This window comes from Macaca thibetana, chromosome 8, assembly GCF_024542745.1.
Source record: "Macaca thibetana thibetana isolate TM-01 chromosome 8, ASM2454274v1, whole genome shotgun sequence".
Lineage (NCBI taxonomy): Eukaryota > Metazoa > Chordata > Mammalia > Primates > Cercopithecidae > Macaca > Macaca thibetana.
Genome location: NC_065585.1, coordinates 76,456,452 through 76,474,639, shown reverse-complemented (window position 1 = coordinate 76,474,639; position 18,188 = coordinate 76,456,452). Strand labels below are relative to the sequence as shown.

Sequence of the window (18,188 nt, the reverse complement as noted above, 5' to 3'; positions counted from 1 at the left end):
TCTCTCTTTTCTTCTTTATTAGTCTTGCTAGTGATCTATCAATTTTGTTGATCTTTTCAAAAAACCAGCTTCCTGGATTCATTGATTTTCTGAAGGGTTTTTTTGTGTCTCTATGTCCTTCAGTTCTGCTCTGATCTTAGTTATTTCTTGCCTTCTGCTAGCTTTTGAATGTGTTTGCTTTCGCTTCTCTAGTTCTTTTAATTGTGTTGTTAGGGTGTCAATTTCTGATCTTTCCTGCTTTCTCTTGTGGGCATTTAGTGCTATAAATTTCCCTCTACACACTGCTTTAAATGTGTCCCAGAGATTCTGGTATGTTGTGCCTTTGTTCTCATTGGTTTCAAAGAACATCGTTATTTCTGCCTTCATTTCCTTATGTACCCAGTAGTCACTCAGGAACAGGTTGTTTAGTTTCCATGTAGTTGAGCAGTTTTGAGTGAGTTTCTTAATCCTGAGTTCTAGTTTGATTGCACTGTGGTCTGAAAGACAGTTTGTTATGATTTCTGTTCTTTTACATTTGCTGAGGAGTGCTTTACCTCCAACCATGTGGTCAATTTTGGAATAAGTGTGATGTGGTGCTCTGAAGAATGTATATCCTGTTGATTTGGGATGGAGAGTTCTGTAGATGTCTATTAGGTCCACTTGGTGCAGAGCTGAGTTCAATTCCTGGATATCCTTGTTAACTTTCTGTCTCATTGATCTGTCTAATGTTGACAGTGGGGCTATTAAAGTCTCCCATTATTATTGTGTGGGAGTCTCTCTTTGTAGGTCTCTAAGGATCTGCTTTATGAATCTGGGTACTCCTGTATTGGGTCCATATATATTTAGAATAGTTAGTTCTTCTTGTTGAATTAATTTTTTACCATTATGTAATGGCCTTCTTTGTCTCTTTTGATCTTTGTTGGTTTAAAGTATCTTTTATCAGAGACTAGGATTGCAACTCCTGCTTTTTTTTGTTTTCCATTTGCTGGGTAGATCTTCCTCCATCCTTTTATTTTGAGCCTATGTGTGTCTCTGCATGTGAGATGGGTCTCCTGAATATAGCACACTGATGGGTCTTGACTCTTTATCCAATTTGCCAGTCTGTGTCTTTTAATTGAGCATTAAGCCCATTTACATTTAAGGTTAATATTGTTATGTGTGAATTTGATCCTATCATTATGATGTTAGCTGGTTATTTTGGTTGTTAGTTGATGCAGTTTCTTCCTAGCATTGATGGTCTTTACAGTTTGGGGTGTTTTTGCAGTGGCTGGTACTGGTTGTTCCTTTCTATGTTTAGTGCTTCCTTCAGGAGCTCTTGTAAGGCAGGCCCGGTGGTGACAAAATCTCTCAGCATTTGTTTATCTGTAAAGGATTTTATTTCTGCTTCACTTATGAAGCTTAGTTTGGCTGGATATGAAATTCTGGGTTGAAAATTCTTTTCTTTAAGAATGTTGAATATTGGCCTCCACTCTCTTTTGGCTTGTAGAATTTCTGCTGAGAGATTCACTGTTAGTCTGATGTGCTTCCCTTTGTGGGTAACCTGACCTCTCTCTCTGGCTGCCCTTAACATTTTCTCCTTTATTTAAACTTTGGTGAATCTGACAATTATGTGTCTTGGAGTTGCTCTTCAAGAGGAGTATCTTTGTGGCATTCTCTGTATTTCCTGAATTTGAATATTGGCCTGCCTCACTAGGTTGGGTAAGTTCTCCTAGATAATATCCTGAAGAGTGTTTTCCAACTTGGTTCCATTCTCCCCATCACTTTCAGGTACACCAATCAGATGTAGATTTAGTCTTTTCATGTAGTCCCATATTTCTTGGGAGCTTTATTCATTTGTTTTTACTCTTTTTTCTCTAAACTTCTCTTCTCACTTTATTTCATTCATTTGATCTTCAATCACTGATACCCTTTCTTCCACTTGATCAAATTGGCTACTGAAGCTTGTGCATGTGTCACGTAGTTCTCATGCCATAGTTTTCAGCTCCATCAGGTCATTTAAGGACTTCTCTACACTGGTTATTTTAGTTAGCCATTGGTCTAATCTCTTTTCAAGGTTTTTAACTTCTTTGCAATGGGTTTGAACATCCTCCTTTAGCTTGGAGAAATTTGTTATTACTGATCGTCTGAAGCCTTCTTCTTTCAACCCGTCAAAGTCATTCTCCGTCTGGCTTTGTTCCATTGCTGGCGAGGAGCTGCGTTCCTTTGGAGGAGAAGAGGCGCTCTGATTTTTAGAATGTTCAGCTTCTCTGCTCTGGTTTCTCCCCATATTTGTGGTTTTATCTACCTTTCGTCTTTGATGATGGCGACGGTACTGATGGGGTTTTGGTGTGGATGTCCTTTCTGCTTGTTAGTTTTCCTTCTAACAGTCAGGACCCTCAACTGCAGGTCTGCTGGAGGTCCACTCCAGATGCTGTTTGCCTGGATATTTCCAGTGGAAGCTGCAGAATGGCAGATGTTGCTGCCTGATCCTTCCTCTGAGAGCTTTGTCTCAGAGGGGCACTCGGCCGTATGCAGTGTCAGTCACCCCTACACTGAGGTGTCTCCCAGTTAGGTCACTTGGGGGTCAGGGACCCACTTGAGGAGGCAGTTTGTTGTCAGATCTCAAACTCCGTGCTGGGAGAATGACTACTTTCTTCAAAGCTGTCAGACAGGGACATTTAAGTCTGCAGAAGTTTCAGCTGGCTTTTGTTCAGCTATGCCCTGCCCCCAGAGGTGGAGTCTACAAAGGTAGGCAGGCCCCTGGAGCTGCAGTTGGAGCTTCCCAGCCACTTTGTTTACCTACTCAAGCCTCAGCAATGGCAGACACCCCTCCCCCAGCCTCACTGCCACCTTGCAGTTCAATCTCATACTGCTGTGCTAGCAGTGAGCAAGGCTCTGTGGGCGTGGGACCCTCCCAGCCAGGCACTGGATATAATCTCTTGTTGTGCCGTTTGCTAAGGTTGTTGGAAAAGCACTGTATTAGGGTGGGAGTGTCCCAATTTTCCAGGTACTGTCTGTCATGGCTTCCCTTTGCTAGGAAAGGGAATTCTCGGACCCCTTATGCTTCCCTGGTGAGGCGATGCCCTGCCCTGCTCTGTGGGCTGCATCCACTGTCTGACAAGCCCCTGTGAGATGAACCCAGTGCCTCAGTTGGAAATGCAGAGAAATCACCCGTCTTCTGGGTTGCTTATGGTGGGAGCTGCAGAATGGAGCTGTTCCTATTTGGCCATCTTGGAACCTCGATTTCAGTGTATTTTTCTTTCAGGGATAGTTTCCGGTGGTATCTTCGTAGGTAACATTATCAAGAACAATAGAAGTTTTCAAATTAATGTTTAATCCCACCTTCAATTTTAAAAATGTGGGGAAATAAAAAGTATCCCCTACTAAAGGTTACATTTCCTATTCGTAATTACTTTAAAAACGTGTTTTACTGCAACATCTACATAACATCGATTTATGGCAAATTGTTGTGACTACAAATTCAGAGATCATCACCCTAGATTTTCATATGTTTTATTTAATGCGTTAGGGTCTGAGTAACCCTCCTCCACTAGTAATAAAAACATTTGGGGTTGCCCTCAGGAAATAGCAATATAACGATTAGCTACCAAGCAAAATATCAGCGTTCTGACAGTGAGCATGCTGAGAGCTGGCAAATAAATCCACAGTAGGAAAACAGAGCTCAGAACCATAAACCTCAAATAGTTCTGGTTTCCCATGTCATTTCGTTGTGAGTTACAGTGTGGCCCAAAAGGGGTGTTACAGCTCCCCACATGTTCAGTAAAATGCATTTCAGCCCTTGAGAGATTGGCTTCCTTGCTCAGTACAGTTTGAATCAATATTAAATGAGGCAGTAGGCTTCTGGAGATTTTGAAATATAGAACTGATTTTAGAATAAAACAGTTGTTTTTGTCTGTAATCGTGGTAAATGACCAAATGTAGGAGGCCTGTAGGTTTTGAGAGACTCTTCTATCTAATTTATTATAGAAATGTTTGTTGTTGTTGTTGTTTTTAATGCTTTTATTTTATTTTTATTTTTTTGTTGTTGTTTTTTTTTTGAGACGGTGTCTCGCTCTGTCGCCCAGGCTGGAGTGCAGTGGCCGGATCTCGGCTCACTGCAAGCTCCGCCTCCCGGGTTTACACCATTCTCCTGCCTCAGCCTCCCGAGTAGCTGGGACTACAGGCGCCGCCGCCTCGCCCGGCTAGATTTTTTTTTGTAGTTTTTGGTAGAGATGGGGTTTCACCGTGTTAGCCAGGATGGTCTCGATCTCCTGACCTCGTGATCCGCCCGTCTCGGCCTCCCAAAGTGCTGGGATTAGAGGCTTGAGCCATCGTGCCCGGCCTATTATAGAAATGTTGTGAGTCATCTTAAAAGGGAGGGTTAACATGTAAACAATATCCACTTTAAGTAAGAACTGATATCTTCAAAAGCGAACTAAATATAGTATAATGAACCTAATTTAGAAATGATTGAAATACAATATTTTGCATGTAAGCCAATTTAGAAAACGAAGCTTTGTCTCTCCAGTGAGACTTAGTTGAGGAGGGGACGGGAGACACTTCTCTGGCATCTAGAAATGGGGTTGGGAAACAGGAGATTAGTTCACATGCTTTTCCTGACCTTCCTGTAGTTCTGCAGTTTGCTATATAAAATAAACTCAAGATCTGGTGTCTAAGATCAACTGGGACAAAACCTGAAAAAAAAAATCACCAAGAATTTTATCAGCAAATGCCCAAATTATAGTCTGGTAGACTTTACTTTAACTGAACTTGGTTTTTAAAAGAAATATTGGCACACATTTGTCTTTAGCTTCATGTAATTATTGTAATCTTATAACATCATAATTTACTCCAGGGTTATTTTAGTGAGCACCTCTTTAGGATAAAAAGGACTATAAAAATATAAAGTAGAAACCTTTTAAATAGTGGAAATATGATGAAATTTGAGAAACTGTGATTTACTTGTGTTCCTTAAGTTTTTCCAAATAACGTACTCCCATAAAGAGGAGGCTCCTCTACACAGACTTACCATGGGCAGGGATCACACTCATCACTTCAGCTCTTTCTTGCTGTACTTTATGAGGTCAGTACCCCTGCTTTCCTCAGTTCACGGGGGAGATGCAGGCTGAGAGTAGAAGTAACCTGGGTACAGCTCCATAAGACTGTCTTCAAACCCTTCTGTTGTCAGCTGCCATTTTGCATTCGGAAAGAGGTTCCAAGATAATTTGAAAGTAGTGAAAGACAGAGAATAAATGGACATGGGATTGGGGGAGGGGTTTGTACAATGGTACTAAGAAGCTGACTGAAAGCGGAAAGCAGTTGTGGGTTGTGGGCAGTAAGTAGGATACTGGGATAATGAGGTGGAAAGTGGGAGAGGATGAAGAGTTTGCCTTTGAAAATGTTGTCACTGGAAAGCAACTGAAGATGCTTTGAATACAGTGTTGATAAACTGTTATGGTTGGGTACTTAGTAAATTAGTTTGGTAATTTACTTAAATTGTTCTTTGATATCATGTAAATATAGAAATGTTTTCATGTCAACCAAAGAAGTAACCAAACCCACTAACTCCTAAACTCTGATGCCCAAGGCTCTGTATGTTTGAGCCGAGGCTGTTTCCCCAACCTCATCTCCTTCTCCCTGTGTGCACCAGCATATTGAGCTCCACACTTGTTCATGAGCAGACTGAACTGGCGTTAACCTCAGGGCCTTTGTACTTACTCTCCTTGAAATGGTCTTCCCCAAAACAATACCTCCCTCTGCCATTACACTCTTCACTAGTACCATTCCACTTTCTAATCTGCCACAAAATTTATTTTTTCTGGGTAAATCATTCCCACCTGATATTATACATTTGCTTCTTTATTTTCTTTGTCCTCTCACTGAAATTTGATCATCAAAAGAGACGGGATTTGGCTTTGTTCACTGTTGCATCTCCTACACACTGGAGTAATGGAGATTTGGGGATCTGAAGTTAAGTAAAATAAAGTCAGAGAGAATTTAGAAAATTACAAAACAAAATAGGAATGAAAGGTAATATTCAGAATATAAGAAAAAATAAATTGCTATGTATTTTTAAATTGTTGTCAAATGCAAAAAAAAAAAAAAAAAAGACAAGAAAAGAAAACGCCTCTAAGTTTCTTTAGCCTATGAACCATAAATCTGAAAGAATATGCCACAGAGTAGTTTCTGGCTGTATAGTTTCAACCCTTTTGTCCTCCAGAACATACACATTTCCCATCCTGGGGGCCTCAGGATATGGGTGTATTACATCATGACCTCTGGTCCTGCACCTCTTTTCCAGCATTGGGTGATTGTGTGCAATGGGCAGTAGGAATACTCTAGATGCCATTTCTACACAGAATACTACAATAACCCAGCCATCAATGAAAGTAATTATTGTCCAATAAATAGGTCCCAGCAAATCTAGCCTGAATGCATCCCAACTCAACTTTCTTTTTTTTTTTTTTTTTTTGAGACGGAGTCTGGCTCTGCCACCCAGGCTGGAGTGTAGTGGCCGGTTCTCAGCTCACTGCAAGCTCCGCCTCCCGGGTTTACGCCATTCTCCTGCCTCAGCCTCCCGAGTAGCTGGGACTACAGACGCCCGCCACCTCGCCTGGCTAGTTTTTTTGTATTTTTTAGTAGAGACGGGGTTTCACCGTGTTAGCCAGGATGGTCTCGATCACCTGACCTCGTGATCCACCCGTCTCGGCCTCCCAAAGTGCCCAACTCAACTTTCTTCAGCTCGGTTTCAAAAGTAACCACAGCCAATTGGACACTACCCAACATTACAGAAGGAAGCTGGGGTGTAAAGAAGACAGCAGCTATGTCATTTGCAGTTAAAACATTTTGCTTCTGCACATTTGTAAAGGTATGTGACTATGTGAACACAGTGCTGACGCCCCTCGCAGAACCTGGAAAGGGATTCGTACAAGTAAGGGGCCTTGAAACCCAAGCTTTTGTAGCTCCACAGTAAATCCACTCCTGCCAGCAACTTATGGTATTTGTAGGTACAAAGTAGACAGTCAAAAAATGTTTGGCAAACTAATAAATGAAAGAAAGAATCATGCAATAAAATACATTTTAATACGTCTTCCTTAGCATTGCTGAATCAAAGTGTCCTTCAAATTAAATGGAACCCATTAACTGTAGGTTACATTTATCATATTAAAACTGTGCTCAGTAACTGAGTGGTTTGGGATCTGTTCTCAGTTCAAAATATGTCAAGGAGATTTATTAATTATAAGCACAGATATATTGACCTTTTCCTTTTTCTTCCTATGGGGAAATTAAACATTTCTATGTAACTTTGCTACCCTATCAAGTGTGCTTCCTCACATGTGTACTCTAAGCAGAGCAATTACTTGGAATGTCTTTTTACTAAAATTATGGACAAACTTTTTTCAGTGCCTATGTTACAATTGCCTTTTTATGAAGGACAAATACTACTCTGTGGCATTTATTTCATTATTTTGTGGCTTCTAGGGAAATAATTGTGTGAATATTTTTTAAGTGATGTTGTAGTAGAAGGAGCTGAAAAATTGAAGACCTATATTTTCCAGGTGGGGTAAAAATATAGATTTATTCAAATTTTAGTTTAATTGTAAAACAGAGTTCATGTTAGAAAGAAGATTGGGGCATCAGGTAAGAAACTCCGTATTGGGCTGGGCCTGGTGGCTCACACCTGTAATTCCAGTACTTTGGAAGGCTGAAGCAGGTTAACCACTTGAGACAAGGAGTTCAAGACAAATCTGGGCAAAACAGTGAAAACCCATCTCCACAAAAAATACAAAAGTTGACTGGATGTGGTGGTATATTCCTGTAGTCCCAGCTACTTGGAAGGCTGAGGAGGGAGGATCACCCGAGCCCAGGAAGTTGAAACTGCAGTGAGCTGAGATGACGCCACTGCATTCCAGCCTGGGCAACAGAGTGAGGCCCTGTCTCCAAAAAAAGAGAAACCTCGTATTGAATGAGGGTTCCTGGCCTTTAATATGCTCCTTTATTTCTCTTGCCCAGGGCTAGCATATCAGTCTCTCTGGTCATTAGAAAGTGCCTATAAAATCAAATGAGCTCTTGTAAACCTGCCTCTGAGTATATATTTATGTACCACTGAAAAATGGTGTGCCACCTTCTGGACCTGGAGTCCATCAGAGAATGCCAACATCGGAGTGTTTCTTGCAGATGCTGATTTTTTCCACTTGACATTCAAATTGAGACAGTTGGGAGAAGATGAAAAGCTACTGGGCAAATAATGGTATACTGACAGAAGAGTGGCGGCCTTCCTGAGGGGCTTTCTTCCGCATGCTTAGTTTAGGAAAATGGAATTCTGTGATGCTGTGAGTGGAAATACAAGGCCTTGATTGGACCCATCAACCATGATTCAAATTACAGGCACTATTTCCCACCTTTATGTGACTGCCTCTTTTAAACACTTTTTACTTTTTTAACATTTCAAATTAATTTTGGGGCCTAATTGGAAGATACATAATGGTTAGCACGAAAAGACAAATAAAGGTGCAACCATCTGTTTTTGAAATGCTGGGGAGAGAGAATATACATATCCATTTGAAGGCAGACTTTTCTCTTAGGTGATATGTGATTGATTGTAAGTCATACTTTGAGGTGTCCTTTCAGAGAGCATGTTCCTGGGCACATTCACTTCCTGATTGCAGTAAAATCTTTTAAAATCTCTGGCGGGTAATTTGCTGCTGTACTGCTGCTTACTACAAGTTGGGGTAGGGAGAAAGAAATCAGTTTAAAAGGATTAAGAAAATGAATAATAATCGTTGACTGTCTATTAAAAACCCTTCACAGTGTGTAGGTCTTGTTTATAAGTGAGTACATGAGAAATAGAGCAAGCTGTACTTTATCAGTAAAGCACAGACATATTTTTTTCCACCCCTTGGCTTCATTCAGCTGGTGTAATGAGCATTATTGATTAAAATGTTAGGATCAATAAACATTTAAAATTGGAGTGGAGGAGACCTTAAGGAGGAGAAAAAGGTTACGCTCTGTTGAGTAAACTGGCAATTAAATGCTTTGTAGAAAACTAATTTTTTTTTTCTTTTTTTTGAGATGGAGTCTCGCTCTGTCGCCCAGGCTGGAGTGCAGTGGCACCATCTCAGCTCACTGCAAGCTTCGCCTCCCGGGTTCACGCCATTCTCCTGCCTTAGCCTCCTGAGTAGCGGGGACTACAGGCACCCACCACCACGCCCAGCTAATTTTTTGTATTTTTAGTAGACACGGGGTTTCACCATGTTAGCCATGATGATCTCAATCTTCTGACTCGTGATCCACCTGCCTCAGCCTTCCAAAGTGCTGTGATTACAGGCATGAGTCACTGTGCCCGGCGGAAAACTGATTTTTTAAACATGAACTGTTAGTTATACTGCTTGGCCTTCATTGGCATAGACTGTTCTGCAGCTCATGTGTACATGTAAAACAATATGCATTGTTATCAGACTCACACACTGAAAGTTTGTGAACATCATGTACAACTAGAACTTAATAATGAAACTTTAGCCCACCTGGACATGTGTTAATAATAATGAATTCTCTGCAATGATAATGAGAAAGCTGCCTCTTGAGTCGTTTAACAGCCAATGGAACTTACGTATTTCTCCTTAGAATGCAGTTATGTGTAATCACACAGTTGCACTTTGTGAGGTTCTGATATTACAACAGTAATGTTTTAAATCCCTGTCTCCTCTTTTTCTTAATTATCAGTGTCAAAACCTACCAAATACATTGGACTTCTGTGTTAGAGCCTCATAACCAAGAACTTCCGTGTTACAGCCTCATAACCAATGAGTTAGGTATTTCTCCCATAGAAACAATTGCACTGTAGAACTTACTTTTATTTGCAGGGAAAAATACTAGACAGATCTAGGAGAATACACAAATAAAACAACAAACTACAGGGAGGTAAATGCAAAAATAAGGAAAAGGCTAATTAAAATATGAATATGTTAAAAAAAAACAAGTAAAACAAAATCCATTAATACAATTTTAGGAGAAGCATCTAAAATTGACAGTTTTTATGAAATGCATGCAAAAGATACTTTTAAAAGAACAATTCAGAGACCAGCACCTGAAAATGTTAACAAATATACATAGACTTTAAGGGGTACTGTTGAGATCAATGTGGAAGAACATAAAAGAATGCCTTAAAGAGAAGGAAAAGAACAGCCAGGCACAGTGGTTCACGCCTGTAATCCCAGCACTTTGGGAGTCCATCCTGGCCAACATGGTGAAACCCCGTATCTACCAAAAACACAAAATTAGCTGGGTGTGGTGGCACGCACCTGTAATCCCAGCTAGTTGGGAGACTGAGGCAGGAGAATCGCTGGAACCTCGGAGGCAGAGGTTGCAGTGAGCTGAGAGTGCGCCACTGCACTCCAGCCTGGCGACAGAGCGAGACTCCGTCTCAAAAAAAAAAAAAAAAGAAAAAAGAGAGAGAAAGAAAAGAACAAAGACTCACCAGTCACTAAATGCTGGTTAGAATACTTCTCTCAGGGCTACTCTGGGTATCACATTTCTATATAACTAGTTACGAGTTCCTTTTGGAACTTTTACAAATGCGCTTTTAGATTGGGTCCAATAAACACATTTAAAAAAATCAATTCTGACCTCAATAAATAGTAATTTTGCTGTTTATTCTTCTATAATATTTGTACATAAATCACTATAAATCTATTAATTATCAATATCTAGAAGTTAATGATAAATATTCTTTAGTCATTTCTTCTAAATTACATGAAATATCATTAAAGAATAATACTCAGTAATAAAACTTGTTCTAATTCTGGTTATTTAATTTTCTGTAGATAAGTGCTCTTATAAACATAGTTCATCATGGGTTTGTTTTAAATTTAAATACTTAATTTCTGACCCCAGTAGTGTACCTTTATAATCTATTTTTAAACTGGTGTTCTATGTAGAAAAATCAGCGGTTCGTTGTCTAGCCACTTTTATTTTGGTTGGTGCCTTCTGATTTTGCAATTAGTAATCCACATCATCTCAAAGGGTGTATCAGGAAGCATGGGGTCTGACTTGCCCTTGCCTTGACCCCCAGGTGCACCCTGAGCGTGACGCTGGAGCAAGCCATCATTTTGGCCAGAAGCCACGGATTGCCACCTCGCTACATCATGCAGGCTACAGATGTGATGCGGAAGCAGGTAGGTCTCATGGAGACTTGAGAAGAGTTGTTTTGTAGGCCCTGGACTTGAAGATTCCTTTGTTCATTTATCAGGGGTCTGACAGGTGCCTGGATGTGATGTACAGTTTACTAGGCTCAAAGGTAACTCATGAATGAGAAATGCTCCCAGGGAGAAGATGCTGCAGGCACCAGTCTGAGGTTCTGCAAGAATCTTAGAGAACTCTGGAAAAAGGGATGTCTATGCAGTAATCTGCAGGCAGAAAGGGACTTGACTAAGTGGAATAAAGTAGCAGTGAATTTGGCGTTTATGTAAGGAACAAGTAAAGGCACATATGGCATTTTTTGGCAATTGTTAGTGGTAAAGCTTGAGGTGGAGAGGGATAGGGGCAAGGAAGAAGAGGAAAGAATTGAGGGTCCTGCTGGCTCCTGGTGATGCCAAGGGACTTTCATGCCATACTCAGCGTGTACATTAATCCAAGGATAAAGCACTTACCTCAAATTTTCCTTTAGGGGATAAATAGCAGTCTTTGGACTGTCTTCAGGTCACTGGAGTACTTACAGGCGAGAATATACTCTCTTATAAATAGAATGAACTTTATTCTATACAGTAGCCCAATAGTATTCTAAGTGTGGTGGTTTAGTTTTTAACTCTTAAAGTTATTTTTAAAAATGCACTAAGCTCCAATTTACTAATTATGAAAATGTGCTTAATCTAGCAGAAAAGATACTTAACCTACAGAAAGACAAATCAAAAGACACAAATTTTATATGTTATTCTACCACCTTTTCTTTGGGCAACCACAATAAATTGATTTAACAAATTTCTCTACTTGCTGACTTGGTTTGAGTTGCCCAGTGACAGTGAGTGATTTAGTTTTTAAGATATGCTTTGTAATTATGACTACTTTGTTTATTGGAAGCTTAGTGTCTAACTCTCAGGCAAACATATAAATCCCCTTGGGCTTGCTCCCAAGACTGTATTGCAGAATGCCAACAAAGCCCATGAAAAAATCAACTGAAGAGGCCAACATCAAGCTGGTGTCTTCAATGCAGAGATCAGGCACAGGGAGAACATATTGGTACTTCTGGTTAGGGCTCAGGAGCTGAAGATTGAAAACCAAGATCTTAGAAGGTCTAAGAGAGATTTGTTAGGTAAAGGTTAGAACTAAGAAGCATGTGACGTACTGTGGGCCAGCTGGAAAGGATAAACACAGATGTGATTTGCCAGAAGATTTAGGAAGGACTTTTTGGACATACATACAAATTATGTTTCAAAAAGTAGATCCAGGTAAACTTATGATTATTCATATCACAGTTGAGATTTAAGTTGCTAAGAAATACAGAAAGAAATTAATCAACTTTCTGTTTGATCATATTGCTTATTAGAGTAGGTTTGTGGGAAGACTTGGGAAGGGCCATCTCAAAATTATAGCTTATGACAAGCAAAAGAAACTGGAATTTATTTTTTTTAAGAATATTCCACTAAGGAGGTAGTTATGAGTTGGTGACATATCCATTTCTACCTTATAGATTTGAATAGTCATAATCATATCGAATACTTTAACTTTTTAAAACTAAAAATGGAAATAGAGAAAATAAAGTAATATTGATATTATGTAGGCCCCAATGACTCACTTAACTGGTGTAAAGCTCTTTAAAATACAATGTAAATTATATTTATATAGTATTATTATATTGTTGTATATAAGTATAGTATAATTTTAAAAGTCATGGGATTCCTTATAAAATTCCTGTTGATATATAAACCTCACTATTTTGTCAGTATATATCACTTGTTCTTCCCCCAAATTTTTTAAAAAACTGAATACATTTGGAATAGGTAGCTTTCTTCCTTTGTTATTTGTTCCTCTGCCCCGAGTTGTGACGTCCCAATGGCTATGAGAGGCAAAGAAATAAGGTTTAACTTCTTTGTGAAAGATCATAGAGCCTGGGACCCTCTTTTAAGGAAACTGGGCAGACTGGTGACCCCAGAGATTTCTTCAAAAGTCCTCCTGTCACCGATTCTCCTTCCAGTGTCCAGCAGTAGCAGACAGTGAGAGGCTGAGGTCCAATCCACAAGCCAACTCTTACCTACTTATGGTTTGAGCAGTTAGAATGCAAGTCTGAATGAAAGGTCTAGCTTGGATTTTCTCTCCTTTTTACCTTTCAACCTCAGGGACAGTTACTTAACCATTTAGACTCAGCTGTTTAGAGACCAAGTGGTTAGATACTTGTCATCTTCAGTATATATTGAAGTAGTTGCATTATTGCATTATCAAATTTGTATGATGATATATTAAAGAATAATATTTAGTGTCTATTACAGTTTTACAATATATAAATGAATAATATGAAAAAATTAAGATTTTTTAGTTTTTTTGAGAATAAGAAGCTTTTTGGCATGATTTATTGTTCTTATTTACAATTTCAGTATTGTTTTCCTCTACAGATTTTGGGTATATACTTTTCATAGAGTTGTTATTTTAACTCACTGCTTGAGTTTGAAGGAAAGATAAAAGACAGAAGAGAAGGGTACTATGTCTTTCACAATGTTTTGCTAATGATTATAACAACCTTAGGCATCACTTTATGTAACCAGCTGATTTGATTAATAAAAGGCTTGCAGTAGAAACTGTCATTTACATTATAAATTTAAATTTTTCTATGCCATAAATTATATATTTCTAGGCTCTTTGATGGCAGCCTAGAACAAATGTCTTCTTTTCTTTTCTTTTTTTTTTTTTTTTTTGAGACAGAGTCTCGCTCTGTCGCCCAGGCTGGAGTGCAGTGGCCGGATCTCAGCTCACTGCAAGCTCCGCCTCCTGGGTTCACACCATTCTCCTGCCTCAGCCTCCTGAGTAGCTGGGACTACAGGCGTCCGCCACCTCGCCTGGCTAGCTTTTTGTATTTTTTAGTAGAGACAGGGTTTCACCGTGTTTGCCAGGATGGTCTCGATCTCCTGACCTCATGATCTGCCCATCTTGGCCTCCCAAAGTGCTGGGATTACAGGCATGAGCCACCGTGCCTGGGCACAAATGTCTTCTTAACCTTTTTAATAAAAACTGGGATTCCAAAGTATCCTGCATCACGCTGGGCACTAAGCATCACACTGGGCACTAAGAACAAAGACATGAGGTCGATGTGGTCCTTGCCTAATCTCACGGTGGACACATGCATGGGAAAATCACCATGTCACGGGCACAGGCAAGCAAGTCTCTGTAGGGTAACTAACCTCAGCATATCAAGACTCACAACAGGAAGCAAATGAGTAGACTGAGCCCCTCCCTGGCTGGGATAAGTCTTACTCATTTTTGTATCACAGTTTCCCAGAATAGTACCTAGTACAAAGTAAATGCCAAAAGATGTTTGTTCAATGATTTCATTCTAACTAGGATAGCTGGAGAAGGGCTTCATGCAGAACATGAATTTATGATAGGGACTAAGAGCACAGAGTAAGTTTTTGTTTAGTTTTAGATTTAAGGGATACATGTGCAGGTTTGTTACATGGTTACGTTGCATAATGCTGGGATTTGGACTTCTATTGAACCCATCACTCCAACAGTAAACATTATACCCAATGGGTAATTTTTTAATCCTGTCCCCCTTCCTTTCTTTCCCCATTTGGAGTCCGCAGTGTCTGTCGTTTCCATCTTTACATCTATGTATACTCATTGTATCGTCCCCACTTAAAAGAGAGAACATGCAGTATTTGATTTTCTATTTAAGTGTTAATTCACTTAGGATAATGGCCTCCAGCTGCATTCAGCCTGCTACAAATAACATGATTTTATCCTTTTCATAGCATATAGTATTCCATGGTGTATATGTACCACGTTTTTTATCCAACCCACTGTTGATGGGCACTTAGGTTGGTTCCATGACTTTGCTATTGTGAATAAAAGAGAACAGACTCGTGAGCCAAGCAGCCACAATTTGAATTCCAACTCCAGTGTTGACTATCTGGGTGATTCAGGGGAATATTCTTAGCCTCTTTGGTACTTAGTTTCATCAGTATTAAAACAAGGATAGTAATAGTACTTGTTTCATAGTGTTGTTGTGAGGATTAAATAAGTAAATATACTTAATGCACTTAAAACAGTGCCTGATATGGTGAGTGACCAATCAGTTATTAACTAAGATGATATTTGATTTGGAACTTGAGAGATAAATATGATGCCGACAGGACAGGAAGGGGGCAGGAAGAGTGTTTAAGTAGAGGGAGCAATATAAGCCAGAGTGTAAAAACGCAAGTAGCTGGAATGTTGAGTGTATGAACAATATAGATGAATTTAAAGTGAAATGTGCCAACTGATGTCTTCACCATGACAAGCATCAGTTTTATTTGAAACCTTTTAAGAAAGCAAACATTTTTCTTAATGGAACTACTTAATGGAAATACTATAAGGCTATAGACAAAAAGCATTGTACACAAATACTGCACACTAGTTAGTAAATCTGTTTTTCACAGGGTATGATTTAGGAATTCTGATTTATGTGTTACTAAGAATGAACAAATAAGTTATTGTAAATAATGAGAAGCTGATTTCTCACTGTCTGAGAAAAAAGTTACAAATAAGGAAAGGAAGAAGGCTGGAATCTGGAATGAACCCTATGCTACTGGATTGAAATCACATGTATCTGTATGAACTGATAAATACACACACAGACACATACAAATATGGATAGATGTAGAAATGACTATAGATGTATGAGTATGTTTGTATATGTAAATTAGCCCTGCCTGCTGGAAAGGCCTAGTTGCAGTTATCCTCCCAGTAGTAAAGAGCTCGCTCAGTGTCCAAATCTTGGCTTCTAAATACCATTCCCCAATAAAAATAGCCAGGGCCCCTTGGAGAAATGGTAAATTACCAGATGAGACAAGAAAGACAAGTCTGGAACATCTTGAGGTGCCAGAAAATAAAGGAGTACTAAACAATGATGGCAGCATATTAAAAAGGCACAAGAAACAACCAGAAAGAGCTCCCAGTGGCCAAAACTGAAAAAAAATTAGCAAAATAATAATAATAATAATAAGTATTGGATTATATCTCATGGAATAAAATAATTATGAGTCCACACTGATTTAAATACATACTTGAATAAATAAATAATTTAGAGAGAAGAGATTACTCTTTTTAACAGAATTCCAGTCCATAACAAAACAATATTATTGTTGTAGACAAGATACAGCAACGGAGGCTAAAATCAGTGAGTGAAAGTTTGAAGAGAAACAGGATATTGCATAGTCTCATAGTATATCCCCAAACGTATTTATTAACTACAGAAAAAAAAAAAGCAATGAGTAACTTTACAGTAGCAAAATCTGGCAGACACCAAAGTGATCAAAGTTAATGTTAGCAGTGATAAGATATGACGACATCCTGTATCCCCTGATAGGATGCACTGAGAAGGGCATGACATCACTTCTGTGATTTTCTTGCCCCAAGTGCATTTCCTGTTTCTAATCGTGAGCAAACATCAGACACACCCAAACTGAGACATTTTGCAAAGTAATGACCAATACTTATCAAGAGTGTTAAGGTCATGAAAGGCAGGAAGAACCTAAGGAACTGGCAGAGATTGGAGGGGAATAAGGAGACATGTAAGCAAAAAGCAATATGGGATCCTAGGTTGGATCTTAGAACAGAAAAGATACCTTAGTGGGAGAAAATGAAGAAATTTGAATAAGTTGTGCAGTTTAGTTGATAATATTGTACCAATGTTAATTCTTGGTTTTAATAATCATACTGTGGTTAAGTGAAGAGTTAACATTAGGGGAAGCCACATGGAGTATGTAAAGTCTCAGTTCTGTCTGTATTTTTCTCTAAGTGTAAAATTACTTCAAAATAAACAGTTTTCTTTGTTTGTTTCTTTGTTTTTGTTTTTAAAGACTGGTCAAGTGCAGTGGTAAAAAGTGGGGAAAGAGCAGAACAATGAGTTCAATTATCTGTAACTGTCTGTGAACAGTCAGTTGAGATAACTGCTTTTGGATTAGCCAAAATAGTTTTTCTTAAGTCCATAATTGCAATTCCTAAATTTCTTCCCACCTTTCTTTTTGATGCCACACTCCCTTCCCTATTTGTTTTCCTATTTTACGTCCTTTTTGAGAGAATATGTTATTTTTTTCCTTCTTTTTATCTTGTTTCTTTCCTTAGTTCCGAATGTAGTAGCTGGAGAGAGAGTTTCAGAGTTTTTGGACAACTCTCCTTAACCTATTCCAAACCCCAAACTCTAGTATTTGGTCCTATGTAGTAATTAATTTTCATGAGGAACTAAAGTGATTATAACTTCATTCATGAATTTGATAGACTGTGAAGACTTTTTCATTGCCAAAGTAGATTGTATTATAAACTCTGAGGCAGAATTACTAGATTTCATAGATCTGCATGGACGTAGCTTGTCCAGAAATTGCTTCAGAAGTGGTTAAGAAAATATTTTTTTGCTATGTACTAGTAAACTTAAAATAGTTAATGATTCAGGTAAGAAAAAAACCAGGTGTGATAAAACTGTGTTTTCTGTTCCAGAAAAGTGCTAACACAGAGCAGGTATTTATAGTCTGCTCATTTACTATTTTCAACATCTTTTTAAAATTTTTATTTGTTTTTATTCTTTTTCTCTTTTTTTTTTTTTTTTGAGACAGGGTCTCACTCTGTCTCCCAGGCTGGAGTGCAGTGGCACAAATATAGCTCACTGTAGCCTCAGCCTCCTAGGCTCAGGCAATCCTCCCACTTTAGCCTTTCGAGTACCTGGGACCACAATCGAGTAGCCATGCCTGGCTAATTTTTGTATTTTTTTAGAGACAGTCTCACTATGTTTCCCAGGATGGTCTTGAATTCCCAGGCTTTAGTAATCTTTCCACCTTGGCCACTCAAAGTGCTGGAATTACAGGCATGAGCCACTGTGCCTGACCTGTTTTCAACATCTGAAGTATTGATTGCTTCTAGGAATAAAGACAAAGCAACATAACAGCACATTTTTATTAAAAGCATTAATTTTGAAAATGCTCTGATGGCGATATCTATCTTTCTCTTGGCTAATCTCCCTTGAAGTTAAAGACATTGTTGGAATAAGTATC

The 18,188-nt window shown here is 38.9% G+C and overlaps 1 protein-coding gene across 1 annotated transcript in view; it reads left to right on the top strand.

The window, feature by feature from the left end:
• Positions 1–18,188, top strand: part of PREX2 (phosphatidylinositol-3,4,5-trisphosphate dependent Rac exchange factor 2) — a 283,120-nt gene that overhangs the window by 252,394 nt on the left and 12,538 nt on the right. Inside the window, exon 38 of the mRNA XM_050802148.1 lies at positions 11,030–11,132. Within this exon, the coding sequence (XP_050658105.1) occupies positions 11,030–11,132 (103 nt within the window). The remainder of the gene's footprint in view (positions 1–11,029; positions 11,133–18,188) is intronic.